The sequence below is a fragment of the Podarcis raffonei genome, chromosome 9 (genome assembly GCF_027172205.1).
Source record: "Podarcis raffonei isolate rPodRaf1 chromosome 9, rPodRaf1.pri, whole genome shotgun sequence".
NCBI classification, from domain to species: Eukaryota; Metazoa; Chordata; class Lepidosauria; order Squamata; family Lacertidae; genus Podarcis; species Podarcis raffonei.
Window position 1 is genome coordinate 41,824,931 of NC_070610.1, and position 20,337 is coordinate 41,845,267.

Consider the following 20,337-nt stretch of genomic DNA (forward strand, 5'->3'; position numbering starts at 1 on the left):
ATTACCTGCAGCTCAGGTCATGTTTTCCCACTCAAAATCTGGGCTTCCTAAATCAAGTACATCTCAAGCCTCTCTAATGGCAGCAGTTCTCTAAAATGAGCTGAGCACAGAAATGCCTGACCTTCAGCCCTGAAGCACTATAGGCACAAAAAGGGTTTCCTCTTCCTGTCAAGTTAGGCATGATATCCTCAAGACTATCTCTTCTGTTCCTACTCTTGTACTGTGTGAATCACTGCTGCCTACACAGCTGCACAAGGAGGTGAAGGCGGACTGCTGCTTTGCCTAGAGTGCCAAGCAAAATTACATGCATACCCTTGTTTGAGAGAACAGTTTGAGGCACTTGAAGAAGGTTCACCTCATTGGTTTGGACCGCAAGGCGGCATTAAATGAAAATTCATGTGGGAAGATTATTGATTAACAGGACACTAAAATTGGATTCTGTAAAGGAACGTCATAAATGGGGTTCTGTTATTGCATAGAGTTTTTGTTCTTGCCGAGTGCTGTCATCTGTTGAAGCTGTGAAGAATACAGTGGTATCTCGGGTTACATATGCTTCAGGTTTCACACGCTTCAGGTTACAGACTCCGCTAACCCAGAAATAGTACCTCAGGTTAAGCACTTTGCTTCAGGATGAGAACAGAAATGAAATCGTGCGGCGGCAGCAGGAGGCCCCATTAGCTAAAGTGGTACCTCAGGTTAAGAACAGTTTCAGGTTAAGAACGGACCTCCAGAATGAATTAAGTACTTAACCCGAGGTACCACTGTACACTGATCAAAATTATGGACTTATAGTTTAAAGGAATAGGATGTTGGGGGGACCAAAAACATTCATGGAGAGAAACGGGGGTCTTAATTAGTTCATTAGGCGAAAGGAAAGCTGTTTTATATGTGTTCCAAGTCGACAGAAGCGCTTGCACATTTAATCCTATCAGGTATTGCAAAACCTTTCTGCAATAACAACAGTGCTATGGTAACGTGCTGAAAGCTGTGGGGCTGGTTTCTATACTTGGCTAAGTTATACAGCAGAGAACTCATTTAGCATCACTGATGCATTTTGGCGGCGCTCCTGAGTTGCTCGTGGCTGGAGGATTTTTCGCAATACCCACCCCCTCTTGTCTGTGGAACAAATAATTATGGTACAGGAGAGACACACATTAGCAAGTTGTAAGCGACTGAAGCTGCTTGGGAGTTTTCAGAGAGTTAATCTGTTTGGAGCTAGAGTCACAGCCGCGAGTACGTGCAGCTATGTGCATGCCCTCCACTACGTGGAAATGTTTATTTGGCGCAAGGTGTCGTCCTTAATACATAAACGTAATACACACGTTGATCATTTGGCTCTGCCTGCCTTTCCACCCATATGCTGGAGTGCATCCTCCATCATTTAATACTGAGTAAGTGCCAGCCAAAGAGGGGATCAGAAGTGCAGCTTGCTGAATGCAGACCGCAGCAGGTGCTTCAAGATTAACCTGCTTGCAAAAGGAAGCTCCTATTAGATTAACTATTTCTGTGGCTTAATTAACATGCCACAATTATTTTCAGAAGCGGCTCTTGGCAGTCCACTCAATACCACAGAAATACTTTTATGTTGCAAAAACCAAAGGACTGATCAAGCTGGCTGCACTGATAGCATTATATTGACATCATACTGAGCAACATCTGAATACTAAGGCAAGCGTTTTGATGATGCATAGAGGGCCACTTCACTCTACCTCTCTAAACTGAGACAATGAAAATACGAAAGCTTGCTTGGGGACAAGCAAGTAACATTTTGGGAAGGGGGCGAGTGACTACTTCATAAGTCTGCACAGTTAATTTCGAACACTCAAAAATATGGTGTCATTAAAATTTTATAAAAGCCTGCTTCTGAGATGCACACTTCTGCAGTTGATTACTTAACGCACGGGGAATAACCAAAAAACAAACTCCAATTAAGTGGCAAGAAAAACACTCCAAAACTCCAATTCGGTTTTATGCTGCTGCAGGGCTGATTTTACTGCTGACTCATTGTTTTTATTGTTGTTTACATTAATAGTTTTATTGTTTTAATTGTTTATACAATTAAATTTTATTGTATTGCTATGGTTGTTTCTAATGCAGTGGAGTCGGCTTGAGGACTTGGTATAGGCGAAAGAGACAAGCAATAAACTTAAAATAAAGAAACAAATAAAATAAACTCAAATTAAGTATCAAAAACAAATTGCAAAGAGGCAGACACGACATCACACCCAGCATTAAAATAGCAATTTAAAATACTAATACCAGTTCCATGATTTATCTGAAACAGTGTTATATTCAGATGGTTGAATTCTTTAGAACCTCCAAATTTGTTTCAACGGAAATGTTTCTGCCTCTTATGCCTTCGGGCTGTGGCTGTATAAAGGTAAAGGTAAAGGTACCCCTGACCATTAGGTCAGTTGCAGACAACTCTGGGGTTGTGCGCTCATCTCGCTCAATAGGCCAAGGGAGCAGGTGTTTATCCGCAGACAGCTTCTGGATCATGTGGCCAGCATGACTATGCCACTTCTGGCGAACCAGAACACTGCATGGAAACACTGTTTACCTTCCTGCCAGAGCGGTACCTATTTAGCTACTTGCACTTTGACATGCTTTTGAACTGCTAGGTTGGCAGGAGCTGGGACCGAGCAATGGGAGCTCACCCCGTTGCGGGGATTCAAACTGCCAACCTTCTGATTGGCAAGCCCTAGGCTCTGTGGTTTAGACCACAGCGCCACCTGTGTCCCCTTAAAAGTAAAGGACCCCTGACAGTTAAGTCCAGTCGCGAATGACTCTGGGGTTGCGGCACTCATCTCGCTTTATTGGCCGAGGGAGCCAACGTTTGTCCGCAGACAGTTTTTCCGGGTCATGTGGCCAGCATGACTAAGCTGCTTCTGGCGCAACGGAACACCAAAACCAGAGCAGCACATGGAAACACCGTTACCTTCCTGCCGGAGTGGTACCTATTTATCTACTTGCACTTTGGGGCATGCTTTCGAACCATGCACACCATATATTTCAAGCTCATTCAACCCACAAAAAAAGAATCATGAGAACTGTAATTTGTTGTGTCTTGGGAATTGTAGATCTGTGAGGAGTAAAATACAGTTCCCAGTATTCTTTTTGGGGGGCAGTCATGTGCTTTAAATGTATGGGGTTCACAGCCTGTGATAGTTTAACTGGATAACAATGAATACGCCACCCAAAAGCAGAATTTATGCAGCTCAAACTTCAGATGGGAAAAAGTTTTCTAGATGTGCAGAAACTGCTAAGGAGAGAATGATTCTTATATTGGGGATTTGAACTGAACCCAGTCTGTTGTAGAATCACTGGGTGAGCTTTGGTACGTCACTTCCTCCCCCAAACATCCCAGGTTATCCCCCGCTCCCACCTCCTTGCAGCTCATTTCATTTTATTTCATGGATGCCCTGGATGTTGTGTCATTCTGAGGTGAGGAGAAATTCTGGGACAAATTCCCAGAATGCCCCTGAAAAATAATAATCATATGGGCCACTTGGTGAAATAAAATGGTGGTTGTCATTGCAATATTATGTAAGAGATGAAACTGGAATTTTCCTTATTTTCTTCTTCTTCCCTCCATTTTTCTTTTTATATTGAGTATTAAATTGTAAGCTTGAAAACAGGGCCAGTGTTGTTTGTAGGTATGAAATTTTTAAAAAGAAATTTTAAGCACTTTCGAAAGAATATTAAAGTAGCTAAATTCACAAAGGCATAAGCAAAATAAGCTTGCAGTTATCTAAAACAATCCCATGGAGTAAAAGACGGCCATGTTCCTGTTATTCTCATCTCACCCGAAATGGAGTGTTTATGCGGCTTGTGAGGGTGTCCAGGATGTGCACATTCTCATGGCGGTGCAGCAAGATGAATCGGAGGAAGATCTGTAGTAAAGCTGGTTCTGAAACACTCCGCAAGAAGAGATCCAAATAGGCAGTTGTAGTCATTACTTCCTCCACAGTCACCTGGAAATGAATACACAAATGATTACAGACCACATCGACTTTGCCGCTCTGATTATACAGTCAATGTGACCTCCACAACGACCTTGCAATGGGATATATAATAAGCACAGCTTGTTTGTTTTCTGTGGGTCTAAGCCAGCATACATAAAAACAAACATTGGTGTGCTAGTTTGAGTATTTTGATTAGCTAATGATAGTGGCAGTGCTAAGCTAGGAAAGATGGATGCAAACAACTGAACCACTGCCCAGTTATTTGGAACATTCTCTTCCAGTACTTGACTTCCTCTTGAAGATGCTGTTTGCTAAACACCAAAAGGTCTCCTATTTGACATTCAGAGAAGGTGCTTGCAAGAGATGCAGGGTTTTATAAAAATCCTCCTGCTGCATTATATGTGCTCTCTACTTTTCCTGACTCTACCCATACTGAGTTATGAAGAAAAATCACACTTTTCCTATCAGTTGGAGCAAATTATTGTGAACATGTTTCTTTCAGTTCAGTCAGTTACACAGCACACCCATTTCTTTAGTCTGCTACGGAAGCCGAGGAGCACAAGGTAGCCTACAAAAGCTCACTTCGTTTGTAGCAAACCCTCCCACCATAGATTACGCCACTACATGTTGCCAATTGGTTGCTGCACTAAGAGACATCGGCAGATTTTGACATGTAGCTAGTTGAGGTTTATTGTAGACACCAATAGTGCCTGGTCCCAGAAGAAAAACAGATTTGTTGCAAATACCCCAAATAATGGAATTTATGTACTAGCTATAAACTTTCAATTACACCTCAGCCTCTTGTGGTGAATGTTCCGGTTTCTACTAGTGAAACAAGTTACTTTGCTAATGCATTCCCTAGAAGATCATTCGTCAGTAGGTGTCTGATATTTTAGATCCAGCCTTTGTGTTGTGCACCAAAGGGTGCAAAGTCAGCATTTTCAAAAATAGTTACGTGCAAGCTTAATAAGCTTAAAAGCACAGATACAAATACATACTGGTCTGCCTATATGAAAAGGAGCATTAACCATCTTTTGTTTAGTATTCTTCATTGGATAAATGAGGAGAGGGTTTTTTTCCCTCCTTAAGAAAGAAACAGGTAAAGGAGAGACTCCAAGCTGTCATTTAAGAGCTAAGAGGATTTGGATAGTACTCCAGTAGATGGTTTTGCATAAAAGGCGCTCTCTCTGTGTCTTTTCATGCAACACATTAGCTGTTTTGTTAAGCAGTTTAAAGATTGTAATCAAAAACATACGTATTAACATCAAAGACCTTAACTAAAGAAAACTTCTTGTTAACGCTATGTTTCCATTCATATTTACATACCAAATAGCATCTAACGACTAACCTGTGGACTACATTTGCTTCAAAAGTTTGTGCTATTACTTCTGCCGCATATTTAGGCGTTCACAGTCATATGATTAACCACAAGCTACCACAGATGCAATATGAGCAGTTTTCATTATAGGTGCATTTCCCGCCGCCCCCCGCCCCCAAGTTCAAAATAGAAACAAATAAAAGCACATCCAACCATAAAAAACCTGATCACCTCAGTCTTCCTCCAAGTTACATTCATCCTCTAGAGCCACCGTTATAGGCTTCTCAACTTAAGCAATTTCAGAGAGGAAAAGACAGAAAAAGACCATATAATGTATTCTGTACCCTGCATATACTAGATTGACAGTCCTCAGCAATACATTATTTATGAGAGAGGGATGTACACTCAGCACTCTCCAAATTGGCTTGAGGACCTGGTTCCTGAGCAAATAAGCTTACAGCCTAACCTTGATTCCAACAGCAGTGTATACACATTTTTAAAAGGAGGAATGAAGAGCTGAGCAGGCCCGGGCTTTGGTTACTAGCAGTTGCCTATGAGGTGTGTGTGTGTGTGTGTGTGTGTTTCAAACCTTATTGAAATGCTCTCATATACACAACAGATGTTATTTCACTTAGCCAGGTGAGAGGGCAAGCAGGAGTTACAGAGGCCTCAGAGCATTTAACTCTGTAAACGCAACTTCAGGTGAGGTCCTGATAACCCACAAATTCAACATGCTCTGTACTCACAAAAGGGTTTTCTACACTTTCCATGCCTGGTTAGAAGCTGCCTCCAACATGAATAAGCAATAATAGCAATACTCAAGGTCCTTAAAAAAGGAAGAAGATGAACAATAAAATCACCAGAACTTCAAAAAGGAGTGTAAGATGCAACTTTTGTTGGGATAGAATCAACAGCTACAAGATGAGCAAGTCCCTGTGTGGACATCTTTAAGCAGGAAACTGCACAAGACCCTATTTGTACATAGAGAAGAACACACCACAGAATACAGGCAGCATTCTTAACCTGGTGCCTTCCAGAGATCTGCACTGCAACACTCATCAGCCTCAGCTAGCGTTGCTCATGGTCAGCTAGCATGCAGTGCTAAACATCTGGAGGGCACCAGGCTATAATGCAAAGGTAAGACATTCTGCAGGAGAAACTTGCTAACAGTTTGGAGAAAGTTGTGCTGTATACATAAATGTTGGTTGTCTATAAACCTTTTTAAAGTACAACTGTACTTTTCCCGTGAACTTGCAACAGTGGCTATCTATTACAAAAACTTTTGAAATGGAAATGCTTGCACTGGGGAATTTCGGGGGGAGGGGGGAGAGCCAAAAGCAATATTGAATGCAGACACAGGCCAGGCTCTTGTCACCACTGCTGACACAGCAAAGGACTAATAGAAAAGAACAATAGGAATAGCAGAAACAGAAAATGCTGCAGCAGCTGTCATGGGAGAGGAGGAAGATTTAGGAAATGGGCTGAATTCGCCCTGTTCCCAATACTTTAAGGCAGGGGGTGGCCAAAGTGTGGCACACAGTCAGCATGAGAAGGAAGGACTATGACATGCCTGGACAGGACTATGAAGGCTTGCACAATATGCATAAATCTTAATTTTTGCAGGATCAAGCTTATGAAACTACATTCATAAGGAAGATGCGGGAGGGGACAGTGGGTTTTTTACTGTGAGAGATTAATGTTTTATTGGCCTGTTTCATATTATTCAGTCATAAAATGCCTGGGCAAAAATAAATGTTTTCAAATTCCTCCTGGAAGTTAGTAATGACGGATACAAACACATCTCATTAGGAAGGATATTCTACAAACTACAGTCTGGGTCAAGAGAATCCTTTACACATGTAGAAGCTTTCGGCTCACAGAACAGCACCTTTGGATTCAACACATAGGCTGCAACTGAAGTGCACTGACTTTAATTTACAAGGTCTGATCAATCATGGTTTACACCAGCTTCCGCCAATCTGGTACCCTCTAGGTTTTCTGGACTGCAGTATCTATCATACCTGACCATCAGCTGTGCTGCATGTAGCTGATGGGAGCTATAGTTCAAAACATCTGGATAGCACGAGCTGGAGAAGGCTTGTTTAGACATTCTGGATGAGGAGGGGCCTCCTGCTCTGCAGAGGATCATAATTAACCTGAAGGATCATGCACACAGCCTGGGAATACCATGGATCCAGCTTTGCTACTGAAGACTTAAAGTGATGACAGTGTGTATACAAATGGTTTTCATTTGTTGCAGCTATTCATTTATTTACTTACAGTATTTACAAACTACAGTGGTACCTCGGATTAAGTACTTAATTTGTTCTGGAGGTCTGTTCTTAATCTGAAACTGTTCTTAACCTGAAGCACCACTTTAGCTAATGGGGCCTCCTGCTGCTGCTACCCCACTGGAGCACAATTTCTGTTCTCATCCTGAAGCAAAGTTCTTAAGCTGAAGCACTATTTCTGGGTTAACGGAGTCTGTAACCTGAAGCGTATGAAACCTGAAGCGGATGTAACCCGAGGTACAACTGTACACTATGCCAGACACACCTGAGGCAGTGTCCAAGCTTTAAAAGCTAATAAAAGTCACTATACGCTATGCGACCAAGGCTGCAGCAAAACACTACCATTCCCATATAAAAACCTCAGCAGCAACAGAGCTTCTGCTCACTCACTGATAAAAATGGTTTTAAAAGCAAGGGAGTTTTTACTTGCTGGCAGAATGACATCAGGAATGTCCTTTGGGAGGATGTTTCATAGAGATGGTGCACTGTTGGGAAATAGCACTGATACTTGCTCAAAACAGTTTTACATGAGTGGAGAACTGAAAACGGAGACCTTTCCCCCTCTGTTTGCAGTGGAAGGGAGGGATCTATGGGAGGATACATCCCCTAAAGTGTGCCAGCTATCCCCTTACATGGAGACCTTACCATATTCATTCTCCGGCAGCCCTGAGGATTTATTATTGTAATAAAAGGGCTAGCTTTGATTACTGCCTAGAAGCTGCAGCAAATGCTGAATACTCTAGCCTACCTTTTCGTTGCGAGATGGCGGGGGGGGGGGAATTAGGCAGCATATAACGTGGACCAAATGCAGAGTAGTTATGGCATGCCTTCTGTCAAAAGAGGATCATGTTTTAATATATTCCAAGGATGACCCAATCTAGTGCTATATTCCTGGGAGGTGCAGCTTAGGGCACCCTGTAGATCTGCACCAAGTTGAAATCTTTTATATTATGTTGGGTCTGTCACCTTTTCTTTCAGCTTGTGGTAGCCTTAAGTCCATGCTTCAACTTTCAGTACTTTAGCTTTTTACACTAACTTTCAAGACCTTGAGCTGCATGGATTTTCCCCCCCTCCCACTTGCTGCATTTTATCTTATTGCTAAAAATAGTACTGAGTAACTTGTTTTTACAAAAGTGGTATTTAATTTTTTTAATATATGGACTCTTATCTCTTAGTCATGAGGAAGTTGCTTAGATAAAATGACATCTGCCTCGAAATAGAAATGGCTTTAGCCAAGGGAATATCTCGCTACATAGCTACGGAGATGTGGTCGCCCCAGAAAAGGCATCATATATGTGCTGTATTAGTACAACTGGAAGCTGGCTACTTTCAGACTGTTCGTTGCAGTACCTTCTGCTTGGCAAAGCTCCCTGGTAAAGCTCACAGAAAGTTCCAAGTTCAATCTCTGGTATATCTAGTTAAGAGGGGACAGCTAGTAGGTGATAAGATGTCTACCTGAGACCCCAGAGAGGGACCATCCATCAGATTGGATAATACTGAAATAGATGAACAAATATTCCAGTATAGACAGCATACTAGGTTCCACCTTTTCCTCCACAGTCTGTGTGGGCATGCTGAGATGAAGAGCGCATGGAAGCAGAAGTTGATGGTCCAGATCTGTTCACACACACCATATCTCTAGTAGGAGTTCACACTTCAAAAGTCACGTAACACATTCAAGTTCCAAAAGAAAATCAAACTTTATCCTATCTGCCAGCCCTCTGGTTTCCAGCTGCTGTTGCTGAATGCCAGGCTGACTCTTAAGTAAGACCACTCTCAGCCCTGATCTGATTATGGATGAGGAGGCTGATCTGGTTTGTATCACTGAGACCTGGGTGGGTGAGCAGGGTGGAGTAACTATAAAGTAATTACAATAAACAAGACTGCAAGTGTATTTTGTAGGCTGAATTTCAGGAGAATGGAGACTCCGTATTTCTCCACTAGCAAAATGAGTACCAGAGAAAAATGAGACAAACTATGGCCTAACAGTTATACAGCAGCCTCTGTCATTCAAAATTCAGTATTCTGAAAATCAGTGCATCCTCACCAGATTAGAATACTATTATAACGTGCTTCCATTTAATTTAGTAAGTTGAGGGGGGTGCTAGAGATAGAAATTGGGTGAGATCTGGAATGTCCTTTTTTCTAATTTATCCATATATTTAAAAATCAGGTGGGTGAGAGAGATAGCTAGAAAACACCATCAAGTCAGTATAAATTACTTGGTGATTACAAATGGTTTGGTAACATAAAAAAGAGTTGTCCCAGAATAGTGAAAAAGTGTTCCTTATCTGGGTCAGCCAGAGACTGTCTATCCTGAATGCAAAGGTCATTATTGTGTAAGTGTCACCTGTTTAGTATTTAAACAAGTTTATGAAAAAAGCAAATAAAGTGAAGAATCCACATGCATGTTAACTCATTTATATCTGATTGAGCATTTTAGTTTCAGCCACCTTTTAGTTTCCCCTCAGGTCCACTAGATGGCACACTCCAACCTTCTCTGTCCAAGATGTTAAAAAAGATACAGCAAATGACATTGCTAAAAATTAACATGTGATCAGCATACATTGGGGTAACAAGGGCAAAAAATGATCTAAGAATACCACAACTTTTAATTAAATCCAGTTAGGGATAAGAATTATCAGCTGTTTGATGTCATCTGTCTCTTTAGGATAACAGCTACAGTTTTGGCTTGGGGGTAGGAGGGGACCCCAAACATTCTTTTTTTTATTATAAGAATTCTTATTGGGAGGTTCTAATAACATACCACTGAAGTGGTTACATAATCATCTGAGCAGGTTTTACACCAATCCCTCTATTATTTCTCCCCTAACTCAGGAAGTCCGATCCACACAAAATAAGAATTTGGCCTTTAGTGTTGTGACACCAATGCTTTGAAATCTAATATTCTTGCGGAATATTAGATGAGCACCATCTCTGTTGTCTTTACAGTGCCTTCCTTTTTCAAAAAACCTTTCTAAGTTGAGATCCTTCCCAGTCTACATATGTATTGGAACTGTTTATAAGATGCTTTGTTATTGTTTTATAAATTATTGCTTGCTTCCCTGCACTCCTCTGGGAAGAAGCGTGGGATATAAATTTGATAAATAAATGTTATATAATTCTAGTGCTAGATTAGACAATAAGCCATTTACAGTGCAGTCTCGCTAATGTCTACTCAGAAATAACCTCAATTCAATAGGACTTACACCCACGTAAGTAATGATTACAGCTGCAAAAGTAGATTTTTAAAAACAAAACAAAAATCCATGCTGAAGTTAAAAAAAAACAAACCACTGAGGTTGGTGGTAGCTCATCTCTGGAAGTGGCAGAAGTTCTAACTGAAGACATTCTGCAGATGTTAATATATTTAATACAAGGAAACAGAAGGCACTTTTAAAATTCTACATTAATTACTAGACAGCAAATTTTATTCGCAGGGGACGCTGTACCCTTTGACGACTTCATCTATAATTTGTCTTACCAGTAATGAAATGATCACAAGTTTCATTATAAACTGGCCTTTTGGACTTTGGTGTTTATTTTTCCTCCTTTCTTCATTTACCAAAGCTTCAGTTAGAAGAAGCATTGGTATTTGTACCATCTGGCCATATAAAATAAAAAAGTGCTCAAACGTACTTCCCAGAAGTACTGCTCAAATGTTTCTTTTTTCTTTTTAGTAGGACTTAACCACTTAGAACAGGTAGTTCTGGTGTTCAAATCACACAGAATCATAGAACTGTAGAGTTGTGAGGGATCACAAAGATCATCTATTTAACTCCCTGCATTTCTGATCCAGATGCAGGGAAGTCCTTTGAAGGTACTGATAATGCCTCGGTTCACATTCACTCCTAGGATTTATTTATTTTTCCTCATACCCAGAAGGAAAGTTTTGTTTCTCTGCAAGTACATAAACCATTTGAAAACACATACATAGACATTTAATTTTATTTGTACTTGTTTTGTGCCAACATGGTGATGAGACAAGAAAAGAAAGAGCTCAAAAGTCTTGACAGGTAAAGATGACAGGACACACTGACAAATCCAAAGGAAATAAGGACACTTTTTCGGCAATATTAATAATTCTATTAATTATCTACATGGCAGGCTGAACTGAGAGCCTTTCAAATGCTAATGAGACTGTCACAGCAATCTCTCATTTAAACAGCTGAAGCGCTCATGCTGAAGCAATGCGACAATGCGCTGCCGAAATACCACTCCATGCTTCAGATGTGCTGCCAGGCCCCAGGTTCAGTTCTTCCCCTCGTGTTTGCCAAAGCATAACTTGATAAGATTGATGGATTGCAGTTGGAATATATCACAATCATTTAGGCAACACATCCAAAACATGTTTAAAATGGGAGGGTGTCATGGATCGATGCTGCAGAGAAAGAAGCTGTGAAGATATAGGGCAGATCCCTGTCCCTGAACTAAATCCCACAGGAAGGGGATCTGAGGCAAATAGTCACAACAAGAACCTTCCTCGCAAAATAAAAACGAGCAAAGCAAATACTGACAAATCACCAGGTCCACTCAAGTGTTCTTAAGGAATTCAGATGTGAAACTGGGTGAGTGAGCAGAAAAATGGCAAAAGCAATTCACTGATACCTGCGAGGGAGATCCTAATTTCATGGATACTCTCATGGGGTCTGAACTGGCCATGACTGACAAGGAACGAGACCTTGGGGCATAGTACATAGTTTGATAAAAACATTGATCCAGCGTGTGGCAGCTGTGGAAAAGGTGAATGCCATGCTAGGGATCATTAAAACAGGAAAGAAACTAAAACTGTCAGTGCCATAGTGCTGTTATACAAATCTATGGCTTGACCATGGTTGGAATACTTAGTGTACAGCTCTGGTCACCTGATACTGTAGAACTGGAGAAGTTTCCCAAAAAGGCAACCAAGGGGACAGAGCAACTCCTCTATGATGAAAGGTTACAATTACGCCTGGACAATATTGATAAATCGTCCGGAACCGGTATGTGGGGGCAGACTGTGATGACAGCTTCACTCAGTGGTATATCGCTGGTGAAACCGTCACCACTCTTGAGTACCTCTGCCTCCAGCATCCTGAGGGAGAAAAGAACTAGCTGAGAGCTAGAGGCACTCAAGCAGCGGCAGTTTCACCAGCAATATACCGCCATCACACTCTGCCCAGGCAGAGGGAGAATCAAGCTGAATCAGCGAAGCTTGTTCCTTCCTTCCTCCGCTTCTTTAAACTGCTGCCCTCGCCTCAGCCAAGCAGTTTTACAGAGCTGCCGACCCGCCATCGGCTCGCAGAGGCAGGATGGGGGCTCCGTAAAAGTGCTCCCCCTCCCCAGCTGGGAGAGCCCTGCCCCCGCTTGCATGTGAGTAGGGGAGGGATTGGGGCTGCTCAGCTGGGGAGTACGAAGTCTCCACTTCCCAGCTGAGAGATTCCCGGCCCTGCTTGTACACGAGTAGGAGCAGGATCAAGGCTGCTCAGCTGGGGAACACTAAGCCTCCAGCAGGATAGGGTGCCTTTGCATGCCACACCTTGCAGACCACGCCTGGGAGGGTGGGATGTGTCATTCCTGCTAGGGCGAATGACCCCTGCACACCCGTGTGGGCAAAGGCGATGACAGTCAAATGCATGGAGCCTGACAGGTTCCATGCACTTGGCTACTGCTGCTTGGTCCGTTTTCGGGGAGTGGATGGCAAGCGGACAAGGTAGCTCACCCGTCTCCCATGCCAGCGAAGGCAGAGGGAGCTTGGCAAGGAGCCCCACAGTCCTTGCTGCTCCAGTGCGAGCTGCAGGGGACTCGGGACTGGCTCCGCTGGGGGCAGGAGCCTGTCCACCTCCTCCGGCTGAGCAGCAGGCTGAGACCAACTGTACTGGCCACAGCCCACGAGGCGCTGGGGTGAAAGCTCCTCAGCTCCCACAATGAGAGCTGCGGCAGTTTCACCTGGCATCAATGGAGCTTTTTTCAAACCGCGATGTTTGGTTGGTGATACACCACGATGTTGAAAGCCCAACGTCACCCAGGCCTAGTTACAACTTTGGGTGCTTTTTAGTTTAGAGGAAAGTAAAGTAAAAGGAAAGATAACAGAAGTGTAAAAAAATGTGCATGGTGTAGAAGAATTGCATTCTAGAACTCTGGGACATACTAGAACTTAATGGACCATCAGTGACTACTAGTTGCAGTGGCTATGTTCTACCTCAACTGTCAGAGGCAGAGTAGGGAAAGTGCTGTTGTGTACAGGTCCTGCTTACTGGTTTCCCATAGGACTCTGGTTGGCCACTGTGAACAACCATTTTAAGAATTATATCAGCAAGTCAATTTAAAGTCAACTATTCAAATATACTCACTTCGCTAGCAGAACTACCTGCCATGTTTCTCTGAATTACTATGATTTCAGCCAGGCAAACATTTTGTAGTTGATTATAGCTCAAATAGCAACTCGAGCGATGTGACCTTCTGCTGCTATATCAGCAGATGTCTAATGAGTAATTCAAGTAAAGAAACTGGGCTAAAGTAGTTATGCTTCGATTGGTCCATCTTCATCACACATGTAATATTCTTAAGACATTGAAAATGGCTGCTGATTTTTTAAAAAAACAAAAACATATGAAAAACACTGACCTTATGCAATGCTGGGGCCATAACTGGTACCAGAAACCCATTATAAATGTAATTCACAAGCTGCATCCGAATCAAAGGATGTGCCACCTAAAGAAGTGAAGGGAGAGTGATCATGGGATTTCAATCAAAAAGGCATCTAGAGTATCAAACTTAAGTTATGATTTAACATATTTTTCTGAAGTTCACAGAAAAATTAAATAGTAACAATAATTAACCTCTGATAAAAGTCCTCCAACCATCTTTACACAAATGAAGAGATAAACTATAGCTTATATCCTATGCACAGAACCCTATTAAATTCAAGATATGCTTACTTGTGTATATAAGCATATGTAGAACTGGGCGGTATATTTAAGGGAAATTAATTCATATGTAAGTAAAGATCAAAAGGCTCATATCCCTATGTCATACAATTTAATGGTGCAAGATGATAGATTAATAGCCACCCAAGTGTACATTGCAGCCTACTGAGGTCATTTTAGAATGGCCAAGCTATTAAATTTATCAAATTATAGTGAAGCAACAGAAAGACCATTATTTATGTTTCAGCTTTTCAATACATAGCAACATTATTTCAATAATTCAAACAAACCAGTTTTTCCGCAACTACCGGTACTATTCTGTAGTGAGAGAAACGCAGAAACGGACCATGTGAAGCACCTGGTGACTTTTCTGGCAAATACACTTTTTCAAAGGCCTTCTTATAATACAATACATTTAGTCAACTTCATAATAAATGTTTGCTATAGAACAGACAGCTTTCTGAATTTGGAAGTCAAAAAGAAAGACAAAATGAGGACCCTTTCCCCTACATGCATCACTTTTGTTAAGAGAATAAAACCAGGAATTTTTCTACATTGCATATACAAACACTTCCATCCTGTATTTTCACTAATGAAACTGAGCAAAGTTGCATAACTCAGATAAAGCTATAGATACCGAACAGCCTTGCTGCAATAAGAATCCTAAGCACAGCATCAAAGCACATTAGACTGGAGAAGAACAAAGACTCAAAAGAGCGAAAATCTAATTAAGAAATAATCAAGAACAAAGAACATGAGAAGACCAAACAGAATTTAATTTAGATTCGTGAAATATACTTAACCTCCTGATCAGCTCAACCACAATGAAAATGGTTCACAGCTTTTGGGGTGCATTTGTGTGCAAGCATCTAACTGTTATGAGAACCTGATCATACACTAGCATAATTAGCCCAGACAACCACAATGTTCTGTCTGAGAAATAAAACTTTGATTTTAGAATCAATAAAGGGTGTTCAGTCAACCATCTTTAGGAAGAGGGCAATGTTAATAAAAAGAAATATGTATCTGATTTATGAGGAATATTTGTTATGTAAATCACAATTATTAATACTTGTCCATACTTGCAAGAAACTTGCTCTCTCTTGAAATCAAGACCGAATAATTAATTATATGAACTGTAAATAATCACAGCATAGGGTTTGATACAACTGTGCCCTTAATGTGGACAGAACGCTTTCCGTTCATCAAAAAGCATTTGATGTCATTAAGACCTTTGGTAACAGAAGGGAATGAAAACTATTTGCACCCATTTCTCCTTCCTCCTCCCATGCTACCTTCCCCACTGTCCCCTATATATATTTGGAAAGGAAGGAGAGGGATGCAGGGCGGAAAAAGAATCAGCAAAAATTGCTTTTTGCTCGCCTTTTGTTAGCAGAGGACATGGGATTAAAAATCCTCCAACAAATGGAAGAGCAGAAATGGACATCATCCACATATTTTAAAAGGCTGGTTTCATAAGCAGGCTCTCTCCTTGAGTCCAGTACCTGTATTACAGCATTGCAGAACTCAAGGGAGTTCATGAATTGGACAAGAGCTGGAGAAAGAAGCCAGTCGTCTTTCAGCAGACAGTGCCATTCTTCTCCTTTGTCTTCCAACTTTGTAGGCAAAGATGAGTATAGGCCACTTAAGCCTGTGGCTAGCACCTGAATTGAAGAACATAAAGGGAGGGGGAGAGAAAGCAACTATTTAAACATAGTGTTTGCATCATTGATAAGCTTCTTGGAATATAAACAAACAAGTTAAGTAAACAAACAGAACTAGTTGTTAAGAGCACTAAACATCAAAAGGAAGACACATGTATGTAAACTATCAACAACATGTGGGCAACGCACAGTAGACACAGGACACTCAAACAAAATATAATTTGTTGCTCTAGATGTTTATAACAGCTCAGCTTGCGTGATATATGGTTGCTTTAACACAAAAACGGAAGGTGTGCTTGCTTCCGCAATTTGTATTTTTCATCTGTTTCTAAAATATAAACTGTAGGTGTCAATGAAAACAACGTACTCACTGAAGAGTTGATGTGATTTGTTCTCACAGCCTTACCACCACCTTCTGCCTAGAGAACAGTGCTACTTCTGGAATGGATATACAAAATCCATGCTCAGAACACTAACCATAACTGTATGCTTACACATGTCAATCTATATTACTATGAATGCAATTGACCCTTGGACCAACACAAGCAAGACTTACTAAAAGAATACTAGGTGGAACATTGCAGGTTTTTCTCTGAATGTAAATACCCAGTTTAGGCAGAAGCCATAAAAGGAATTATGTGGTTTTTTTAAAAAAACATTATAGTTATTGACGGGAAGTGGTGGATGTAAGTTCTTAGCCTTATTCCAACAATCAATGCAAAGACATGGGAAGAATAAATATTACGAGTCATGCAACTTTAGTTTTACAAGAGCCAGTTAAAGCTATTCTACTTGTAAATCATTTTGAGTACTGGGATGATAAGCCTGATTTTCTAGAGGCACTAAGTTGAAACATTAATTTTTTTTGATTGACAGGCATAAAAAGACTGCCAATGTGTGTTTCTCTGCATCTATTATGTTCTTTACTCGCTTATTCCATCACCCAAGCTACAATTAACAGAACTGTGGGGGTGAAAAGAAGCTATGGTCTGTCAGAGTAAACTTTTAGAAAGACTAACTATGGCAACATTCCTGCATGGTTGGGTTTTACGTTAGTCATGTAGACAATCCAATAAATACACAACAATTTTATTCCCCAACGTAGCTAGTGCAGACAGCTACCGTTTGTCTGTAGTGGTATTACTGACAGTTGTCAACTTTCTTCCTATCCTGCCCCAAGTAACCTTTAAGTTATTTCAAAAGGAACAAGAAAAAGTAGAATAAACAAAGAATTCTTCCCCAAGTATGATACACTGCTTTTCTCTTGCCTACTCATGCAGTTCCCAGTTAGGAAAATGCTTCAAAAGTTAAGGTAACCCCTAGCTTGCCCATGCAGCAATTTTGACCTTCCACTCTGCTTATCCTCTGTTTCTTGCATGATGTCAGCTCTGCACAGCTCATCCATCAGATATTTAATATAGTGTTGCAGGATGGCCGCAATCCACAGTACTCTAGACCTGCTCAAGGGTGTCTCTGCACACAGGGGGCTGCTAAGAAGTCCATAGCATTGGAAGGGCTGCCCTGCTTTTTCAACTAGTTGAAGTTTGCATAAGGGCACACATTCTGGAATGGCCTAAGGTTGAATGCTTGCTTCTGCACTCTAGCTATCATTATTTTAATTACAGGGGAGGGATTTTGACATTCGGTACAATATCACGCCAAGCTTTCTTTTAATTGAATCAGAATTTAGATTATTTTATTACATTCACGGGCAAATAGCAGTGAAAGAAATCCTTTAATCATTCTGTATTTTTTGCCTGAGTGAACGATGGATGCTAACCAGATCCCTGCGGCATCATTCTGATTTTTCGCGAAGGCAGTATAGAACTCCCCGAACTGCAAAGATCAAACTCACAAGACCAACACATTATGGGTCTTTAAAAAGTGAGCAGCCCTCAGGAGCGGACTCTGATATTTTATTATAGACTTGGGCTAGCTACCTTTTACACACTAAGACAATCATTCTAATTAGGAATGTGTTTTGTCACTCAAGGCCCCCAACTGTTTGAAGGTTAATACAGCTTGCTTTAATCTTCAGAGTAAAAAGTCATTCTAAAAATTAATTGGCAAATGTAATTATGGAAGTTACAGCATGGATCTAATAAGGGTATCTACCTTGGGGACAATTTTAAAAAATGAGTACTCTTTAGATGTATCAATTTAAATGAAGTCAACAAGAAAATGTCTATGCTAGAGACTTATTACTCAGTGCTTGCAAGTAAAACTGTAATCTTGATATACATTTAAAGAGATTCATTAGCAACAGGGTAGAAAGTTGTTTCATAATGTGTCATTCAGTTGTTTACATGCTGTGACCCATGTTGTCACTCTCGACACACACTCTCCCAGGAGGATCTTTAAAATAATGTCAAAAAGGGCTGAGGCTACTATTGTGTTAATTTTAGACTAAAACTTTCCTTAACTATGCAACTTATTTTGAGCCTATCCGTTTTCATTTCTTTGTATACCAGGGCAGTGGGGGAGAAAGAAAAGCATTCTCAGATATTTGGACCTACTTGCCTGTTGTCCTTGCCAACAAAGGTCCATATAGTTAAAGCTATGGTTTTCCCAGTAGTAATGTATGGAAGTGAGAGCTGGACCATAAATAAGGCTGATTGCTGAAGAATTGATGCTTTTGAATTATGGTGTTGGAGGAGACTCTTGAGAAGATCAAATCTATCCATTCTTAAGGAAATCAGCCCTGAGCGCTCACTGGAAGGACAGATTGTGAAGCTGAGGCTCCAATACTTTGGCCACCTCATGAGAAGAGAAGACTCCCTGGAAAAGACCCTGATGTTGGGAAAGATTGAGGGCACAAGTAGAAGGGGACGACAGAGGACGAGATGGTTGGACAGTGTTCTCAAAGCTACAAACATGAGTCTGACCAAACTGCGGGAGGCAGTGGAAGACAGGAGTGCCTGGCATGCTCTGGTCCATGGGGTCACAAAGAGTCGGACACGACTAAATGACTAAACAAAGCCTGTTGTCCTGGAATAAAGGGTGCCACGTCTCGCCTCATCACTTGACGTGAAATGGGAAGTGCCACCTTCCCTTCCCTACTGCCACCTCCTACCTGCTCTGCCAGTACCACGTGCCCTGCTGCTTGTGGAGGCAGTGGGGCTTCTGCCACCTGAGGCAATGGCCTCACCCTGCCTTATGGCTGGGCTGGTACAAAAAGTACGTGAGAAGGTTTGGATCCAGACATAGTTGAAACGGAAAGCAAATCAAGTCATTACCAATTTGCCCCATTGATTGCAGCATAGGAGCCAACACCTAGGGGACAAGGTCCCTTTGCCCCGCCCCTCTAAAATATTTGAAGGGGCCGGGACCCACCAAAGTTGATGGGCATTACCATTCAGATGGTGTGCATGCACCGCATCTTGTGATCGATTGTGCTTGGTGGGGCCTACCTGCCCCCCCCAATATTTCATTCAAGTTGGTACCCCTGGATTGCAGTAGGAACTAATTTTAACTAACTTAGCCCAACCTAACGACACTCAGAAACAAGCTGCATCAGGCAGTTGCCCCAACTGTTATCATAGCAAGATCAACTGCAAAGGAAGATCAGTCCAGTTTCATTGGATCATCTTCAGTTCAACACTTTGTTCCAGTTATCAGTCTAATCTGACCACCATTAGAAACACGGATACACAATTAATCACTTCATTCCAGCATTATCAAAGTGCTCTCCCTCTCTAGCTCCTTTCCCTGCCTAATTTTTTTTGACTGATATGAACTACTTTCAAAGTATTTGTCTGAAAAAGCCAGATACGCATATAATAAATAAATGATGAGGCAGCAGGTCAAAGGATAGCAGGAACTGAATGGAGGCAGGGAGTAGAAGCAGTAAGTGTGAAGTTAGCTTGGTTTGAACGCTGCTAGTTTCTGACTTGAAAGAATAAAAAGGATTCCTTTGGGAATCACCTTCCCCGAACTTATAGGAACTTATGCAAGTTGGCATGTGTGTCGTTGTAATAGGTAGGTGGTGCAGCAGAAGGAAAACAACTAATTCTTTACTACTGTGAGTTCAGTAAGATTAAGTTGAAGGAAAGAGTTTGATTTGTTTTAAAACGAAATGTAACTAGCTTAACTGAAGCATAACTGGAGAGATTTTTGAAAATTTCAGCATTACAATTTTAACACCTAATGCAAATGTTTTATTCAAAAAACTGTCTGATCTTCAAATGGCAC

General features: G+C 41.3%; 1 protein-coding gene across 3 annotated transcripts in view; it reads right to left on the reverse strand.

The window, feature by feature from the left end:
* The window catches only part of FHIP1A (FHF complex subunit HOOK interacting protein 1A), a 120,057-nt gene that overhangs the window by 18,413 nt on the left and 81,307 nt on the right, over nt 1-20,337 (reverse strand). For all 3 annotated transcript variants that reach the window (XM_053403134.1, XM_053403132.1, XM_053403133.1), the window contains exons 4-6: nt 15,988-16,146; nt 14,181-14,267; nt 3,807-3,974 (exon numbers count right to left, since the gene is read on the reverse strand). In XM_053403134.1, the coding sequence (XP_053259109.1) occupies nt 3,807-3,974; nt 14,181-14,267; nt 15,988-16,146 (414 nt within the window). The remainder of the gene's footprint in view (nt 1-3,806; nt 3,975-14,180; nt 14,268-15,987; nt 16,147-20,337) is intronic.